General features: G+C 41.8%; 1 protein-coding gene across 1 annotated transcript in view; it reads left to right on the top strand.

Moving 5' to 3' along the window:
• Positions 1–16,449, top strand: part of LOC310896723 (uncharacterized protein) — a 58,091-nt gene extending 41,642 nt beyond the window's left edge. Inside the window, exon 5 of the mRNA XM_083829349.1 lies at positions 14,514–16,449. Within this exon, the coding sequence (XP_083685475.1) occupies positions 14,514–15,029 (516 nt within the window). The 3' untranslated portion in view covers positions 15,030–16,449. The remainder of the gene's footprint in view (positions 1–14,513) is intronic.
• Positions 16,450–18,667: the final 2,218 nt, after the last annotated feature.

Here is an 18,667-nt window from a genome sequence, read left to right as displayed (position 1 = left end):
GGGTCCAAACCCCCTGCCAAAGCAGGTCCCTTACAGCAGGCTGCCCAGGTAGGTGTCCAGACGGGCCTTGAATATCTCCAGAGAAGGAGACTCCACAACCTCCCTGGGCAGCCTGTTCCAGTGCTCCGTTACCCTCACCATGAAGAAGTTCTTTCGCATGTTGGCTCAGAACTTCCTGTGCTCTATCTTGTGGCCATTACCCCCTATCCCCACAAACCACTGAAAAGAGGTTGGCCAAATCCCTCTGTCTCCCACACCTCAGGTATTTATACACATTGATGAGATCCCGCCTCAGTCTTCTTTTCTCCAGGCTGAACAGACCGAGGTCTCACAGCCTTTCTTCATAGGGATGATGCTCCAGGCCCCATATCATCTTTGTGGCCCTCCACTGGACTCTTTCCAGGAGATCCCTGTCTTTTTTGTACCGGGGCGCCCAGAACTGGACACAGTACTCCAGGTGAGGCCTGACCAGGGCAGAGTAGAGGGGGAGGATCACCTCCCTTGACTTGCTGGCCACACTCCTTTTAATGCACGCCAGGATCCCATTGGCCCTCTTGGCCACGAGAGCACACTGCTGGCTCATGGTCAACCCATCGTCCACCAGGACCCCCAGGTCCTTCTCCTCAGAGCTCCTCTCCAGCAGGTCGTCCCCCAGCCTGTACTGATACGTCCAGTTGTTCCTTCCCAGGTGCAGGACTCTACACTTGCTCTTATTAAACCTCATTTGGTTTCTTCCTGCCCATCTCTCCAGCTGGTCCAAGTCTCGCTGAATGGCAGCAAAGTTACTTATTATTCAGTAATAAGCTTGTTTAGGTGAAAGTGGAGGATTTAATTCCTCCTGTCTCTTCTTGCAGATGTCTTATTCTTTAAGAGCACAAACAAAACCCAGCAGCCTGCTTGAACAATCTTCAGGTTAGAAGATTCCTGGGCTCCATTTACTGCTGCAAGGATTATTTCTATGTTAAGCAGTTGCTGAGTGAAGCACAGGTAAAAATGAGAAGGAAACCTATGTCTCCTGTTTACTTCTTGAAGGTCTGATTCTTGAGACTGGCCAGGTTGTTAACAACAGGTAACCATCTCTAATTCAGGCAGTCTCATTGAAAGTGGGAGAAATAGATTTGAATTCCCTGGGTTGGGGAGAAATTAAACCAAGACCTGTCACAATTGGAGCATTTGTATTCAGCCCCAAGAAATTGGATTAAAACAAGGATCGCTGTCCTTGAGATGCTTTTCAAAAAACACTCTCAAAAGGAAAGAGATAGATAACTAATGCCAACAGATTTCCTCCCTCCTTTGTTTGATTTTTTTTTTAATTGAGCCTACAGTAAACAAGGCTTTTTGAGAGAGATATTTCAACTTTAAAAGCTGCCTTTTCATCAAAACTATTCTCCAAACTCCAAGATACATCTCCGGAAAGAAAAAAAAAAAGATGCACGCATAGCCAAATGCATACAGAAATACAACACGATCCTTCTTTTTTTACATATTAAATGACAGCTACTGAGGGAATGGCTACAGATGGAAAGAACAAACTTGCTTTCTTTTCAAAGCACCAAAGGGAAATGCACGAAACAATGAACCTGTTGAGTAAGACTCTGTCAATAAAAATATCATATATCTAAAATGAAAAGTATCTTTAAAATCCAATTACTATAACTGGAATAATTTCAGAATTCTATGTACCTTATTTCAGTCACCAGTTTTTCAGAATTGGACGTCTGGAGTTTCCACTGTATTTCTATTTAGCTTTGCTTTCACATCGCTGAAATGCTACAAGTTTTTCAGATCTCTCTGAAGGTGGCTTTGAAAAGAAAAAAATAAATAAATGTGCCAGTAAACTAAGCTTATTATATACGAAATATGTCAAAGCAATATTTTATATAAATATTTGTTTTGACTATGTAAAATGATTTTGGCTAAGTTGTCAGAAGTGACCTGCGATTTAGGCCATTTTCTCTTGGACACACGTGCGCTGAGCTGTACTTTGAAAACATTGCAGAAAGGGTCCAAAAAACACCCCTCGTGTGCCAGGGATTTGTGTAGGATCCCAAGCCAGAATCTCAGAAACTGGGGCACTCGGAGCTGTTAGTGCCGGTAGGAACTATTGCTCATTATGTCTCATAATACCCCCTTTTTAAAAAACTGGAATTGAAACTGTTCGATAGTGACCTCCAAGGATTATAATTTTTTCAAGGAAATAATCTCTCTGTATCATGCCCTCCCTGGAAGTGCACAGGGCAATACTATGAAAAGGAAGCATCTGTTCTACAGGGAGGCTATTTAGTTATAACTAGATTTCACTTCGTTCTTTTGGTTCATATTCCCTTTAGAAAATATAGTAACTGCATTTGGGGGTGGGGAAATGCTTTTCAAATGCTTCAACTTTGATCACTGCGATTTTGTCCTGAAGAGGAAATGGAAAAATTTCTGCCACCATTGTGCCAACTGCAGAGCAGAAGCTGTATGCATGCTCCTCATTCAAGAAGACTGGAGATTTTGTTACCATACCGGCTTCTGAAAACCACGTGAAATGGGGCTGACATAATAGTTCAGCAAGCAAAGTTCTTATCACAGGTTGTATGGCTGTTGACACATCACACATTCAGGATATCACTTCACATTTCAACTGCACAGTAACTTTCCACACTCTACAGTCTTGGGAGGACTCTTTGAAAATCAGTAACTGAGCTTCAATGCCTGAAAGATACTGATGCACAAACAAACGTTTGTTATGCTGAAGTGATTCCTCCTTCACAGTGTGACACTTTTAGGACCCCACCTGCATCACGGGCACAACTGGACCATGAAAGCCAACAGCAGAGAGGCCATTTCCTGAGCTGCTTGCAGATCAGGGCTTTGCCTCTGCATTGGAGGGGCACTTCACGCCCAATTCAGAAGATACTCTACAGACAGATCTGGATCCTGCTTTTCCTCCCAGGCCCATTGCCCATGGTGGCAATGTTTGCAATCTTTAGCCCCTTTGTCCTCTCATAGCTGCAGGGCTGCTATAGGCTGTGAATGGGTTTTTACTACATTTGCACATACTGAAGACCCCTAAAGTGGAAGAGCAAAGAAAAAAAAAAAAGTGATTTGGATATGCCCCAAGTCTCTCACTACAAAACTCAGATTGTATCAGCGCTATGTATCTCATTCAGAGCCTGATTCTTCCTTGCACTTCATTCCAGCAATACTGGGAAGGCTGTAAGTAAGGCCTATAGGAATATTTGTGGATAATATAGAAGTCTATGCCAGTTTCCCCAACCAGCTGTCAGCACATCTTTAAAAGATGTTGTCAATTTCTCAGCTTTGTAAGGAACTTTAGGGAAAAAAAAAAAATGTGCCTGGTGCCATTATGGAACATTTGTCTTTTCTTTCTTTTTCTTTCAGTGAAACTGCTGTGTATGTTAGTTTTGAATCTTCCATGTCTTGGCAGCAGCCTTGTGCTGAAGCTGATGATGACTGACTTGTTCAATTCTGTCACATTTTCACTCAAAGTCTGTTTGGCTCTAGCTTGATTGTTGCCATATTTGGGTGGGTTAGAATCATATTTTATCATTTCACTAAGAATGCTGTTTCAGTTATTTTAGGGAAGAAACACAGGCTTTTCTTGGAGAAAAGCCACAATTCAGAAATCAATTAATCCTACTGAAAGCCTGAATGATAATGATGGAAAACTTGTTGTGCTACAGATGCTTTAAAGTTTTGCAGACAGCTGGAAAGACCACCTGCATGCTACACATCCCTTGAAGGAATGGAAAAGCTGAATCTCTGACAGTCTAAGCACAACTTGGGTCCTTCTTTTGCATCAGAGAGGTACGCAGCTATGAAAGAGAACACAAACAGCCACCACTCCCATATCTGATTATGTAACTCTGAATGCAAGCAAATAGTTGTACTGTGAAATGAGAAGCAACTGCCTTCCAGAGCTGCAAGGGTTGTTTACACTTCTTAATAAGGAAATATTTTCCAGTGTAACAAGTCCTCTTTTTCTTGGTGCTATGACTAGAGATAGAGTTGGAAGAGAAAGTATAAACACATCCAGAGGACCAGTTTTAGTGCTTTTATGTTTAACAATAAACAGTGAGATGTCCCTTGTTCTTCCCCTATTCCTCATACCCATGGCAAAGACAGTCCACAGCAGCAGAAGCTAAGGACCATTAAATATGGTCAGTAAACATGCAAGTAGTTGCATATTAAACACTCTGGAACATTTACATCGAACCTTTGGCTGTCATCTGCCAGTCATTTTGTGCAAGATTCAAGTCTTGTTAATAATCACACTACCAAATATCAAGCTGCAAACTGTTCAGAAAAAAAAGACCCTTTGCAAATGCAAAGTCAGACTGCACAGACCACAGTGGAGAACACAGGACCTATTCGTTCCTACATTAAAGACTATCTTGTGGGCAGAAACTGGAGCAAAAATAAATTGGATTTTAATCTGATTTAAGGAAGGTTCCAGCCAAACTGGATTCTGATTGTCCAGTGTAAACAACATCAATCCAGATAAGAACCGTGTTTATATAGAACTGTACAGCTTGAGTCCCTCAATTTATTTCTTAAGTAGAATACAGTTTTAGAGTTTCTTTACCAGCAATATCCCCAAGGCATGTCTTAATGCCAACGTGTATGTTTATACTAACATGTATGTGCTGTGTTGGAATCAGGGTAGCTGACAGCAAGAGCAGGAAAGGATAGGATGTGGGGCACCTACACTGTCTGGCAAGCCAAACTCGGGAAGGTGTTGGAAAATGATCCTAGCATTGTTAACACTGTGTGAGCTTGTACTGAAGTCATTCAAAGGATATCACAGGCTGGGTCTGATGCAGTGGACATACATCACATACAAAGTTCATCTAACTCTAACCTACATGAATGACCCAGCCACTTTTGGCTCCTGTCAGGAGAGCTAAAAGGAACACATTGATAAGAGCTAATCACGCCCCTGACGTAGCCATAGCCTAAGCACTTTTATTTGCTCAAGTTATTTCAGTTTCTGTTCCTGTTTCTAAATAGCAAACAACAATCACTGCCCTCATTATCAGGCCAGTATCACTCCACCTCCACCACCTCTTGCAAAATGTGGGCGTAGGATAACATGGGCTTGTAATGGTTGCATATGATGGATGCATATGCAATGATTCCATTTCAAGTTTTGAACACACACAACAGGCAGCACTGGCATTACGTAGACATCCGTTTATATCCCCTATATAGCTTGACTGTAGTGATGGAAATAAAGCTCTGCTTCATTTCTTTCTCTGCGCACACATACAACTAACACTGCAACCTTACATGAACCCAAGCAAAAAAGGACACATTTTCCTAATTTGCTTTCTTTCCCTGCAGATGTTTGTAACAGAGGTCAGGCAGCTAAAATGTCAATTGGTTTTTCACACTCACCATGAATGAAGCCATAGCCTGTGCCAGCTAGAATGTGTCCTTTCATTTTTCTTTTTCCCAAGAGGTGATCTTTCTATCCCTGAAGATAGAGTGATATTGTCTCCGTTGTCTTACACAGAGAACAGGATCAGTTCCTTCCCATGTCATTGAGCTGTTAGAAATTAATGGAAATATGATTTAATGTACAGCACAGGTAGACAGTCACCCTCCAAAAACTCATTGCTTCTAACGAGCCTCATTTCATTTTATTTTCAGGTCAAATGATTCCTTAGCAGGAAAAGGGAAGGGAAGAATAACCAGGTATTAAGAAAAAAAGGATCAGACATAAGTATGGCCTATTAATTCATGCACAACAGATAGATTTTTATTATAAAAAGATTTGCTTGACCTTGCTGTCACAACATTGAACTATGGTGTTATGAAAATAACAACACCGCAAAGTTAATAGGACATCTAAGCTGTCTGTATAGCAAAGTTCATGAGGTTTCCTCAAGATATGTGCATCTCAAGCAATGTAAATGGAAGTCTGGATCTATCAGGAGCACTTGGGCACACTGTGCTCTTGTTCCTGGTGGGCCAAGGTAGTTGTCTGACCCTCCACCCTCCTCACCTTTCGCACTCCTCTTAATGTATAAATACATTTGCATTTCAGTGAAGGTTATAGGAAGGGTTTCCTCCCTTCTGCACCAGCCAGTGTCCTCGTATGCATGGATTGAGATGTATGTAGACGATGCTTGTGTAGGCACTGCCTGGGGCTAAGGGTCGTGAAAGGGCTAGGCTATGGTGGCATTTGGGGCCAGAATTGGAAACCTGGCCACTACCAGCCTAAGGAAGGCCTGTACGACCCACAGCACCCCTTAGATAATTCAGTCCTGTTTTTTTCAACAGCTGCAAAACACAGCTGGCTCTGTGTGGGCCCAGCACACAAGTGGAGCCATTATCCTTCACCTCTTCTCACTAAGTGGCAGAGACCTAGAATAGAAGTACAATAGAGTTACAATAGAAGTAATCATTCAGAGACATACTTAGCTCTGTTCCTGAGTAACTCACCCCTGTTTCTGAGCAAACTCCATATATATAAAGAGCTTCTTAGTCCTGTTAGGGGGATTTATGAGATCCACTGTCTCTTTTAATCGAGTTCAGTTTCTTCATATTCGAATACATGGCAGAACCACAAGCCTTGAAAAAAAGGATTCCTGGGTGCTTGAGGAGCATCAGGAAAACACGCAGAAGAAAAAAGGCTTCTCCATTGGGATTTAAGTTTGAACAAGTCTTCAACCTCTTTGGTATTTAGATTTTCCATCTGTGAAACGGACATAATAATTATGCAGCTAATCCATGAGTGCAGGACTTCAAGATTGTACGGATTATCAGTTGTCTCTGGCTTGTGGAAAGCACCCATCACTGCACAAGTGGTCACTGATTTTATTTCTTCCTACATACAGAAAAAAAAAAGCAATGCAATATTGCAACTAGTTTTCTATACCAGTGCCTAGGATAGAGTGAGGATATAGTATAAAGGATCAGTAAACTGCCTACAGAGTAAGTGCATATAGTGTCTGAAGCAAAATCTGCTTGTCTTCTCTGTGGCAATATGTGTTATGTGACTGGAATGGCTAGAGAATGTCAGCCATCACTGTAGGTAGGTTTTTGTTGCTGAGACATCTCACTTGCTTATCCATGGAAAAATGCTCCTTGGTCAGGCCAGGAGCAGGTCAAAGTAAGATGGCAGCACGCAAGGGTCACTGATTATTTCTGAGGCTTTAACACCCAGGGCAGAGAACTAGTTCAGACAAAGTGAGAACTGACAGCAACCTTTGCCCAAATCTTAAACCAAACCCAGAGTAAATTCAGTTAATATTCAGTTGCCCGCACTCACTGTCTGTGGATGAGACCAGGATAATGTACAACTGAGTGACTCTGCTCTGGTTAGAGCCAGCAAGGACCAGAAAGTCCAGTCTTAGGATACTGCCAGGCTGATTTCTGGAAAAAAGGGACATATATTCTGAGCCTTGGAAGATATTCACAACTCTTGCAGACCCTGTGAACCTCTGGAAGCTCTAGCCTCCCTAACCAATGTACCTCACTCATGCCAGGCTTTGTGTCAGCTTTGTATAAAGCTACTTTTTGACTCCATTGTGTTACTTAACGGAGTTTACTCACTGAAAATTATTTCAGGCACTTTTGTTATAAAATATGATGCATTAACTTAATTTGATAGTTAAATTGTAGTGTTTAGATTGTTCCACTAAAATCTACATAAAAAGAGATAAATGTTAATGAATCCTATTTTTGATAATCTAAACATGAACTCCATTTCTGTAACACTTCATCTTATTTTGGAAAACACAGCTAATGTTAATTAAAGGTTTTTTTTTCTTCACTTCATTTAGGATGTATGTATATGTTACCATCATGCAACTGCAAGTGCTTAAATTTTTAGGATTATTTGATACTTTCTAGGAACTATGCGTGTGTTTTTTCCTTGTGCTTAATGCAAGATTGTTTAACCCTCACTGAAAGACATCAAAGGGTATGATGACGTCATGAAAAATGAGTTTGAGAAGCAACTTGACCATAGCCTACAAACATCTTCCTGGTGGAGCAGCTACTTGTAATACAGAGCTCTTCAAAGAAAAAACATAAAAGTATCTTGTGATTCGAAGATCAAGCAAAAACAATCAATAAGGAAAAAAAAAGAAAAAAAAAGGAAAAAATAAGGGAGAGAGAGAGAGAGAAGGGTAGATTTTCCATTACTTGAAATCCTGAACTCCAGAACACCTAAGAAATAATGCTAGAGATGAGGGGGTGAGGCAGCAATAAACCTGACAAGGTTCTGTAGCTGCGTCATGGAGAATATCAGACTAGGTCATTGTACTGATTACTTCTGAGTTTACTGTAATTGTGACTGTAACTCTGAATGCACATGCTCCTGAATTTCCACTAAATTCAGAATGGTTTGGACTCTGGATTCCTATTTAGTCCCATGGAGCAAAGCACAGATATGGATATGAATCCTTATTAAAACTCTACCGAAATCTGATGTAAGAAGACTTGGATCTAATATTCTGACTTTCATGAATTTTTAAACAAAGTTTTTTGCATATTCCAGTGCTCACTTATTTCCTTCTCTTGGCCATAATAAAAGCAGCTGTTTGCTGCTTTGTAATGAGCAATCTGCAAGGCCTTTATTACACAAATAGCATTTGTATGCTATTTGGACTGGTGTACTTCTACATAGATAAAGCAGAGATGAAATTTCATGTAAGTGTAGGCAAGAAAAGTGCTGTTTTTCACTGATGCTCCCCCGTGACTTTGTTTATACAAGAGGCAGGACTCTTTCAGTAAACGTGTGGGTGATGTAGCTGCAATGTGAAGTGAATCCATATGAATCCATAGCTGTTTTAGTGCAGCATTTGCATTGCACTGCAGGTTTGCAGTTTCATTATTCCTGCTGTCTTGCAAGCCACAACACAGTCCTTCAACATGTTACATCAGCTGGTCCCATTCAAACAGAACGGTTTCCCAACATCATTAAATACAGCTCTGTTTTGCATTGTTGAAGGCAATGAATCACAAAAGCTGTGATTCATAAAGTTTTGTTCAGTTATGTCCCTGAGCTTGGCTTTGGACTGGGATATGATTCGCTCAGCTCAGAAACAAGTGGAAAACACAGTTAACCCTCTCTGTCCTGTAAGACATGCATTTTTTGCCAGATGGCAATTGTACTGGAGACTGACATTTTTGCAGGTTAAATGGGAGCCACTCAAACGTAGATTGGACCTGTATTAATCTTCACAAGTTTTACAAAATCTTTCGTTCTCAGTAGTTCTTCTATTAAATCCAAAGCTCTCCATTTATGCTCAGCTTTAAGTCAGTTCTCAGGGCACCAATAACTTCTGCTTCTCCCTTCTCTGATCATCTTAGGAGAACAGAACTTTGTCATGAGTAAGATCTCCCACAATTTGACAATTGCCAGGGTGAAGCCAAGATATTTTTTGCAAATGAAAGTTGCAGCCTGAATAAAACATTCCTTTTATCAATGGAGGACATTTTTTCAATAACAAGCACCTGTGCCAAGTGCTTTTTTGTTATATAGCAAAGATGTGATGGGAGATGATTGAATAAATAAGTAATGCAGTTGAAGAACATTATTCTTGTTATTCTCTGGGGAAAGAATCCTTCAGATCCCACTGGGGTATCTGTACAGGAGTTCTGGAGAAGGAAAAGTATTTTGCAAAGCTAGGCAACCCTTTTCTTCTCAGACATATGTAAATCCATCTCCTGCCTATGCTGCTGTAGTCCAGGCTTCTTTTCATCTTACTAAGGAAGTCCTTTTTCATGCAAGACTATGCAATCTTATCTCCAGGTCTTGAAAAAACACACTTCCCATAAGAAAGATCAGCATTTCTGGAAAGTAGCATAGCAGGAGAGAAGCCGAAGGGTGGAGGTGGAGGGACCAAAAGAAGTGAAAAATAAAAAGAAAAAAAATTATGCTTTTTTCATCTATGGAGCAATGCAGGGGCAGTGAGGCTTCAGGTTTGTCATCCTGCCTGTGTACCTCTTCATGATGATCTAGGACATAAGGAGACGTCTGTCTAAAAAGCATGTCGTTTCTGACCTTTATAGAACAAGCATGGGACTTTGCATAGGCTGAATCCTTCTGAGAGCCAGAAAAGGAGAACAGAAGTGTAGACAGGTGTCTTAATTAGCATCTGCATTGTGTGTTTGCGGTAGTAACAGCATGGAAATTTGTGCTTCCAGCTCTGGGATCCCACAGTCCATTATGCTTAGTACGGGGGCCTCTGATGCAGAGTGCTGGGTGGAGAAACACAGTGGCTGGAGAAACAGTCTTGCAGCACAAGAAATACATACAGTCAATCGGCTTCTCTCAGCTTTGCAACTCACTTAATTTTGGTCCTTCAAGTTGTCTTGACCTCAGCATAAACAATCCCACTGCAAGTTTTGTTTTGTTTTGTTTTCCTTTGTTTTGTTTTGTTTTTTAATGGAAATCTGCATCAGTGTTTCTTCCACCCACAGGCAGAGCTCAGAGTGCCCACAGTTTTTAGAGCTCCACCTATGTAAACTTTTGAATGTTCTTTCACAGATCTGCCTGGGAGCACCTGCCAGGAAGGCACTGCAATAGCCATGCCCTGGTTTGGTAAACTTCAGATTTCAGACTCACCTAGGGTTCCTGCTTTGAACACCAGCACAGAGCAGTCCAGGCTACTTTCATTTCAGATGCTGTGGCTGACTGCAGTCACTTGAAATGGTGGTAGCCCTTCCTGGGCACTAGACACTGTGGTGGCATTTTGGTAGCTGCTTAGGACCTGTGGCAACATGGCTTGGCTCCAGAGACAGCAGTGTCTGTGGAGGATGATGCTGCCGAGACTTCAGCAGTGCTGAAGCAGTTGCACCAAGAGGAATGTGGATGGCTCCCCTTCATTTTAATGGATAATTCCCTTTAAAATCTGATTATAGACTTTTTAGTGTCACTAACATTATTTAGGTTAGCATTTCACAAGCACAATATACAGAGATAATGTATGCTCAGCCCTGTCACATCCTGTCGTTCTCTTCATTTGAAGGGACTGTCTCCAGGAGTGAAGCTGTAAGTCTGAATATATTAAGTGCCATAAAAAAAATCAGTGACTTATTTGGATAATTGAGAATCTCAAGTGAAAACATTGTCATCCCAGTAGCAAAAATGTGCTGGATCCCAAGCCTGTATCTTACTCAATAGGGTAGATCTTCTACAGAACTCCACAAAGCACCAGTGAAGGCATATAACTTTAATAAATGAGCATCATTTGGTATCTGTGAGCAACATTTTTTTTCTTTTTAATACAAAGTGGCTGTGGTGTTTAGTCTAGGTAATGTATTCTGCTTCCACTGTTGGTATTGATGTCCTTTCAAGTGAACAGAATATGTAGCCGTTAATGAGTTCTTTCTGTTGAGATGTTCAGCAATGAAATAATTAACAATGTTGATGTGTAAATTAGGCTTGAGAGTTTAAATTGCCATTGAGATGAATGAGATGGATCACAGTTCTCTGACTCTTGGTTCAGCACAACAGATGAGGACTGGCTATATGCTAAACATAGCAGTACTTCCATTAAAAGCACATGCAACCACAGGCAGTCACTCTGCCTTGTCTCTCTTCCTGTTGTTGTCTTCCAGGCAGCCTCCAGACTTAGGGCACACCAAGAGGTATTGTGGCTGACGACAACTGTGTGCCTCAGTAAAAAAAAGTAGAGGAGGTGTTTCAGCTGCTATTTTTTAGGGGTTAGAAATATTTCTGTCTTTTTACTCTTCCTAAAATAAGAAAAAGAGGATCATGCAATTAACATCATGTTTGCACAAAATATATAAAGCACTGATTTTCAGTGAAAATCAGTCAAGTGTTGCTTGCACTGACACATGAACTTCTGACCTCAACTTCCCTTTATCTTCTCCCAGTGGCACTGAGATCACAGCAATGCTGAAACAGATTAATGCCTCTAAACTCTACTTCAGAGACAGATCCTCTAACATGGTTTACATTTTGCAGACTGGAGACTGCAGTTTTCCACAGCTGACTGCTAGGACGTGGCTTAGTGGGAGCTGTGCCACTCACCAGGGAGACTGGCTTTTTATGGTCACAGTAAGGGAGTACTAGAAAAGTGGGAAGGGAGACGTTGTGCTTCATGGAATGAAAGAATGTGCTGTTTTCTACAGTGAGTCACTATTGTATGCATATTGTTTTTAAATATTTGACTTGTTGATGTCTTATCTGCTGTGACTTAAGTGTACTTAGCTAGCACAAAGACTTGGCCACTAGCATTGAACTGTTTGCCTCCTCATTGAACTCTAGGCTTAAGCAAAGTCAGATGAGAAACAGACAACCCAGCATTTTCCAAACACCATGAAAGGCATAGTCATTAAGTCACAAAGAAAAAGCAAAACTCTTCCTCTGCAAGTATTATTAAGGGGAAAATAACAAAAATGAAGCACCTGAAAAAGACTTTTTATTCTGTGAGTATGGTTGCCTTGTTCTTTTTGTCACGTTAAGACATGAGAATCAGCAATTTATACTTCATGTGAAATTCCTATATTTAGAGAATGGACCAAGAACCTGTGTGATGCTGCTGGGAGTCATTGCTTTTAGTAAGAGGGGCCTCCCTTCTGTTTTTTTTTTTAGCATAAATATGCTTCCTTAGGACTTGCTGCATATGTGTAGTCCACCTCTCCCTCTAACTGCTGTGTATTGCTCTGCTGTGGCAATCACCATAGCTCTGGGGCCCCTAAAAGATATCATTGATAGTTGTGTCATATTCAGTCAGGAAATGTTCTGTACAACTTCCCAGCACTTCAACTTTGCACATTTTTGACTGCAGAGCCTCTTGTTTTATGGCAAGGTGACCAAGACAGTTTTCCTTTTTACAGGGCTCTGTTAAGAGACAGAGTTCAGAGTTTGCAGCTTTCAGCACTCAGCCTTTTATTGCTTATGGACATTCTGCACATTACACTTTTGTCCTTGACATGGCTTTGTAATATATTTTTAGCATATATTGTTTTGCACATATGCAAAGTTATGCTTTTCTGTAGAGATAGATCCATACCTTTTCCTTAATTGCTTTTCTCTGAGTTTTCTGAACTTGTGTTCTTCTGGGCATAATCACAGTTCTGCCTGGAACACATCAAATTAAACACTTTTCCTCTGACTCTCCCTTCATCCACACTTGCTTTCTATTCCTGTGCTACTTCAGTCCTACTGTCCCTCTGGCTCTTAACTTCAATCACAGAGCTTTGCAGGGGCTGGAACAGTGGCTGTCTTGAATGCCTATTTCTTCCTTGTTATTCATGAAGTGCTTAATCTCCTGAATAAAATGTCAGAAATATGTCATCAGAAAAGTGAGCCATCTTTCCATGCTTTACAGCCTCAGGCATCCTCCAGAAAGCTTCACACCTTTTTGGAGTGTGTGTAACAGTAGGTGAAGCTGCCATTTAAGCTGGGAATCTTTTGAATGAAAGTATTTCTTAAACTAAAACCGTGAAGAACTTCGGAGTTGAAGTCTACTCAAGTGATTTGCCTGAGCCCCAGATTCATACTGACGTGCTCTTTAATCCGTCAGGACTACTGACTTTGAGAACATTGCATTTGTATGAAGACATATTTAAGTTTTGATGTTAGCAAGAAAATTTCTACTATTTTTGGACAATAAAAGTGTAGCCTGTGATTTTAGTGGCAATTCTTTACGTTGTTTTTCTGTAGCAAATCATTTCTTCTTTGGCTGCTGCTTTCTGTCCTGATGCTGGATGCAGTATTTTGGTGGGGTGGAGAGCCTGTGAAGCACTTTGGGATAGAGGGGGTTAGCAAATGTGTGGTCCTGCTGGCTGTCTCCACACTCACAGTCAGTTTGTCCCCCAGGAGCAGCAGCACTGAGGCCAGTGGCCAGTGCCCTTGCGAAAGTGGTGCCAGAGGACAGTCCTGCTCTCAGTTCTCCCAAATTCTTTCACAGCTCTGATCCAAGCCTCTTGTATGAGTAAAGGAGGTGCAGAGGGCAAGCAGTTAGATGTACCATACTAGCACGGATGAGGATGGAGTGATGACATGTTAATCAGGAGGGCAATAGGGGCCTGTAGCTCCCAGGGTGGCCATACCAAGGGTATGTGAAGGGGTTCACTGTGCTTCTTCTCCCCCAAACTCATCCCCACTGAGGCCTTCCCTGCCAGGCCACTGAGTGTCTCTCTGCAAGCAGCCCTGTGTCAGCAGACAACCCCACCAGGACCTGCCATTTCCTTACCCCTTCCCCACCTCAGCAGGGCCAAGGTGGGAGAACAGGGCAACTGGCTTGGTCCACGGAGGTAAGGTCAACATGCACACTTTGAAGGGAAAATGCAAGTCAAAGCATAATAAAGCACAAAGCCTTTATCCTTTCTGGAAGATTGCAGTACCTGACACCTCATAAGTTTGCCCCTGATTATGGACACAGCCGGACTGAGGCCTTGCACTGCCGCCTGCCATGTTTTCTTCAGATGGAAAATAATCTTGGTCTTCAGTGCTGTAAAACAACAACCCAGTGTAAGAGGCAGCTCTGGTGACTCGATGTGTTCCTCCTGTTTTGCAGGCAAAGGAGCCCCACGGCAGGGGAGAGCCTCTTCCCAGGTCCGAAACACGGCCCCTCTGGGGCAGCGACGACACAGGTAGGGGCTGGGCTGCACATGGGGGGTGCGGGGGGCTGTTTTGTCCACAGCTTCGTTCAGGCCTGTGGTCCTTTTCCCAAGGCCAAGCTTCATTGGAGGGTGTTTTTCACGTTGAAATGAGATGTAGGCTGTCGCCTGCTGTGTGTTTGCTGGACAACAGCAACAACAACAACAACTTCTGCGTAGGGTGGCTGAAGCACACAATGTGCTGCACAAGGGCTCCTGAGGAATTATGCTGTGGCATAATGAGGAGAAACAAAAGTATTATAGCAAATCCCTTGGATAAACCACCAGCCATGCTTCGGCATCGACCTGCTGTGTGGGCAGAGCTCTCAAGAGCTGCCAGGCAGAGCCCTGCGGGTGCATGGAGACCAGGCCCTGTGTCTGAGGAGCTGCATTGGTTTCACAAGAAGGAAGATAGTACGACACAGGCAGAATAACTGAGAAAGTGAGCTCACACACACCCTTCTTACCCTGTTGCCTTTCTGTTTGGGGGCTTTTGTTTGTTTGTTTGTTTTTGTGGTTTGTTTTTATTTCTTTTTGCCTTATCGTAAGCCTAGATCTTATTTACAAGTTAAAAGTGTACCAGATTAATTTAGTCTTGGTACTGTGGTTGGGTGGCATGTTAAAATTGCATTTAAGCTAGGAAAAAATGCTGTGGCTACAGACTGCAAATGTCCTGGTAAACACGCATGGCAAGTATTTGTCAGATCCTGAGGGAGATTTCACTTAAGTGTTTGGGGATTTTCTTCCTGCTCTCTTCACCATTTTTGCAGCTGCCCCTCTGGGAAACATCCCAGAAGCCTCTGTCCCCATTAGGAGGAAATCTTTCACTTCCTCACTTTGATTTTGAATGCTTAATGCTGCTGTATAATTCCCCTGACCTATAACCAGTCTTAGCTTCTGTGCATACAGAAGAAATGCTGATCTAGATGATAAAATTTTATGAAACCACTTTAGAAATACATGTAATTAAGTAAACACACTAAATGTAAGATACTACTGTGGTCTGTAAATGTTGCAGGTTACACTGATTCCTAACCAACATTAGCTATAGTCATAACACACTTTTTCTAAAATATGGGAGCCCACCCAGGATAGCTCTGCTGATTTAGCTAAGTTGCATGATGCTTTCTTCTTTCTGAATTGCAGCAGGGCAGGGACCCACTTGACCCCTCTGTCAGCAGCATGGGCAGTGTAAGAGCTGTAAATGAACTTCCTACTTGCTCCTGCCTGTTCTCTGCCAGAAATTGTTCCTCCAGTTGGGTCAAGAGCTGGCTACAAGTGAAATGACCCAGTTACAAATGCAGTATTTAGGCATTTGCACTGTGTTTACATGGCAACATTGGGTGTCCTTGAGGGTGATTGCGACAGGCAAAGTAATTCTTCGGTCAGAGCATGAGGAGCAAAAAAGGGCAGGATATAACCGTGCAATTAAATAATTTCTCCAAATGATCTTCAAAAGCCTTATCAAAAATTTATTGGCAGTGGAGGTGTGGGTTGTTGTTCTTTTTCTTACCTGGATTGTTGAAGCATCTAGGATAAATTCAGTGAAAGTGGAAAAAGTGCTCATGATTTACTGCTCTAGGAGCTAATCTCAGGGTATCTGAACTTTAAAGACTTCTGCCAGGACACAACTGCTTTAAACTGGTCCTTCAATGTTAGTTTGTACTGACTGGTGGCTGGGGCACTTAGCACAACATGTTAATTCACCTTCGATTTTTAAATGTTTTCCAATGGTTCTGCTTAAGAAGCATTTAACAACTACCTCACCGTATCAATTAAGCGAACTTGATTGAAACCCAAAAGAAGCATTTAACAACTACCTCACCGTATCAATTAAGCGAACTTGATTGAAACCCAATTATATCACCATAACAAGCTTTGTAGCCAATTCTTAGGCACCTGTAAGAATGCTATTCGAGGTCTAATGCCGTATTTCTTTCCAGGTTTCTACAAGTGCAGTGAAAGGTAATTTTCAGGACTGAAGGGGTCCTGAATTTTTACACTTTACTTGCATACCGGCTCTTGGTTATGCCAGAGGACTTAAACTGCTTTGAAGCAAAAGCTTGAATTCTTGGTTTCCAAACCCAGAGGGTACTGAGTCTTACGACTTGGCCGTTTTGCGCTGTGTTTACATGGCAACATTGGGTGTCCCCGAGGATGATTGCAACAGGCAAAATAATTCCTTGGTCAGAGCATAAGGAGCAAAAAAGGGCAGGATATAACCATGAGATTAAATAATTTATCCAAATGATCTTCAGAAGCTTTATCAATGATCCATCTGTCTTAATAAAAGAGCAGTAGTTCTAAGCCTACTGTGACCTTTAAAAGAAGTGTATGAATTGTCTGCAGATTCAAACCACAGCTAACATTTATAGAATTCTCCCATTATTTATCTTATAGAAGTATATATAATGTATCTCTTGGGTTTGCAAAGGAAATGGAAACAAGCAAAAGCTTGCCAGCTATGGTTTCCACCAGTAGATAATCTGGAATTTCTGTTTATAACATTGAACAGTGGCACAGCCAAAAAGCCATTGCTTCACTGACGGCTCTGCCTTCCTTAGAGCTCCACCAGGTCTTAAATCATGGAGGGGAAGTGCCCTCCCCATATCAGTGCCAATACAAAAGGAAAACTGCAGGACTTAGGAGACTGTCCCTGCAGTCCTTTGCATTTCCACATACATTCACTGAGCTCAAAGATACACTTGTTAGCAAGAAGCAGCTCTTACTTTTCTACATCATTTATCTCAAATTGTTCTTAATAATTTGGATCTGAAGTGCCTATTAAATAAAGCATAAAAATCTGAGATACTTAATGCCTCTGGTTTACAGTGCCAGGTTTACAGGAGTTTTGCCAGTTCTTACAACTAGATGATGATTTTCATGATATTTCAAGTTTCCTTTGCATATCCTTACTTGCTGGTGTTTAGATATTTAATACTTGTGGCTGAAGAGAAAATGTGAGACTGAAGCACCTGGAAGCTCTGAAAACATAGAGCAAGAAGAACTTACCATTTATTATTTTTATTTAAAAGTTATGTGTAATCCAGTTTTATAACTTGGGGAGACTGTCTGGACTCATGATTTTGGAATGCTTTAGGTTGGCAGCACCTTTCCCAATAGTGGCCACTTTATTTCCAGTTCTCTGCTCCTGTCTATTCAATTCAGTTCATCACAGCATTTTGCAACTGAGCAGGGAGTGCCACTTGTGTATCCAGCACAGGTTTGCTGTAGTTATTTGTGCCACACACAACTGGAAATCAGCTGTCCCTGGCCCAAAATAATGCAGTTCATGAGCTCAGCTCTGTGCTTGCTAACTCACCCTAATAAAAATGCTTGTGTCTCCTCAATTTACTGCAGCCAAGTCATTCCCAGATATCTGAGAGGGTCAAGGGCCTCACAAGATCATGATCTAGATGAATAACATTTTACCAATTTAGAAGGGAATGTTTAGGCAGAAATACCCCAAAGAAAAGCGTCATCAAAGTTATGACTAGGCAATGTGTCATTATTTAAGGTAGCAGAAGAGACACGTAACCCAGGATGAGCTCCCCGGGGACACAGGTGCTGGCCTGGCTCTTGCACTTCTGGTCCCAGGTCCCCACGCTGGCTCCAGTGTCTCTGCCTGGCTCTGCACCCTGCCAAGCAGGCATGCTCATGAAGGCATCTCTTCCCACATAGGGTGATGGGGACCTTTGGTGTAGTCGGTTCTCTCATTTTGTGTTTGTTGAGGCTGGCTAGATTTCCACAAGTGGTGTGATTTTTGACCTTCATACTGACTAGGTCTGTATTAATGATTTTCACCACTGAAAATGAGATCTACAGTGTTTACTCAACCAGTTTAAGCAAAGGAACTTGGGAGCTTTCCCAGTCATTTTGTCTTCAGGCTACAAAACTTTTTTTTTTTTTTTTAAACTAGTCTGCTTCCCAAATACTATTTCTCATTGTTATCTCTGTAGCATTCATTCAAATCAGCATTCAAAGCTAGACATAGTATTACATCTGAGACATTCAACAGTCATGTGGTAACCTTCTCTCTCTCTTCTCTTCACCCTTTCCTCTTCCCATCCTC

The sequence above is a fragment of the Anser anser genome (assembly GCF_964211835.1).
Source record: "Anser anser genome assembly, chromosome: 3".
NCBI lineage: Eukaryota > Metazoa > Chordata > Aves > Anseriformes > Anatidae > Anser > Anser anser.
This window is presented reverse-complemented; position numbering and strand designations above follow the sequence as displayed.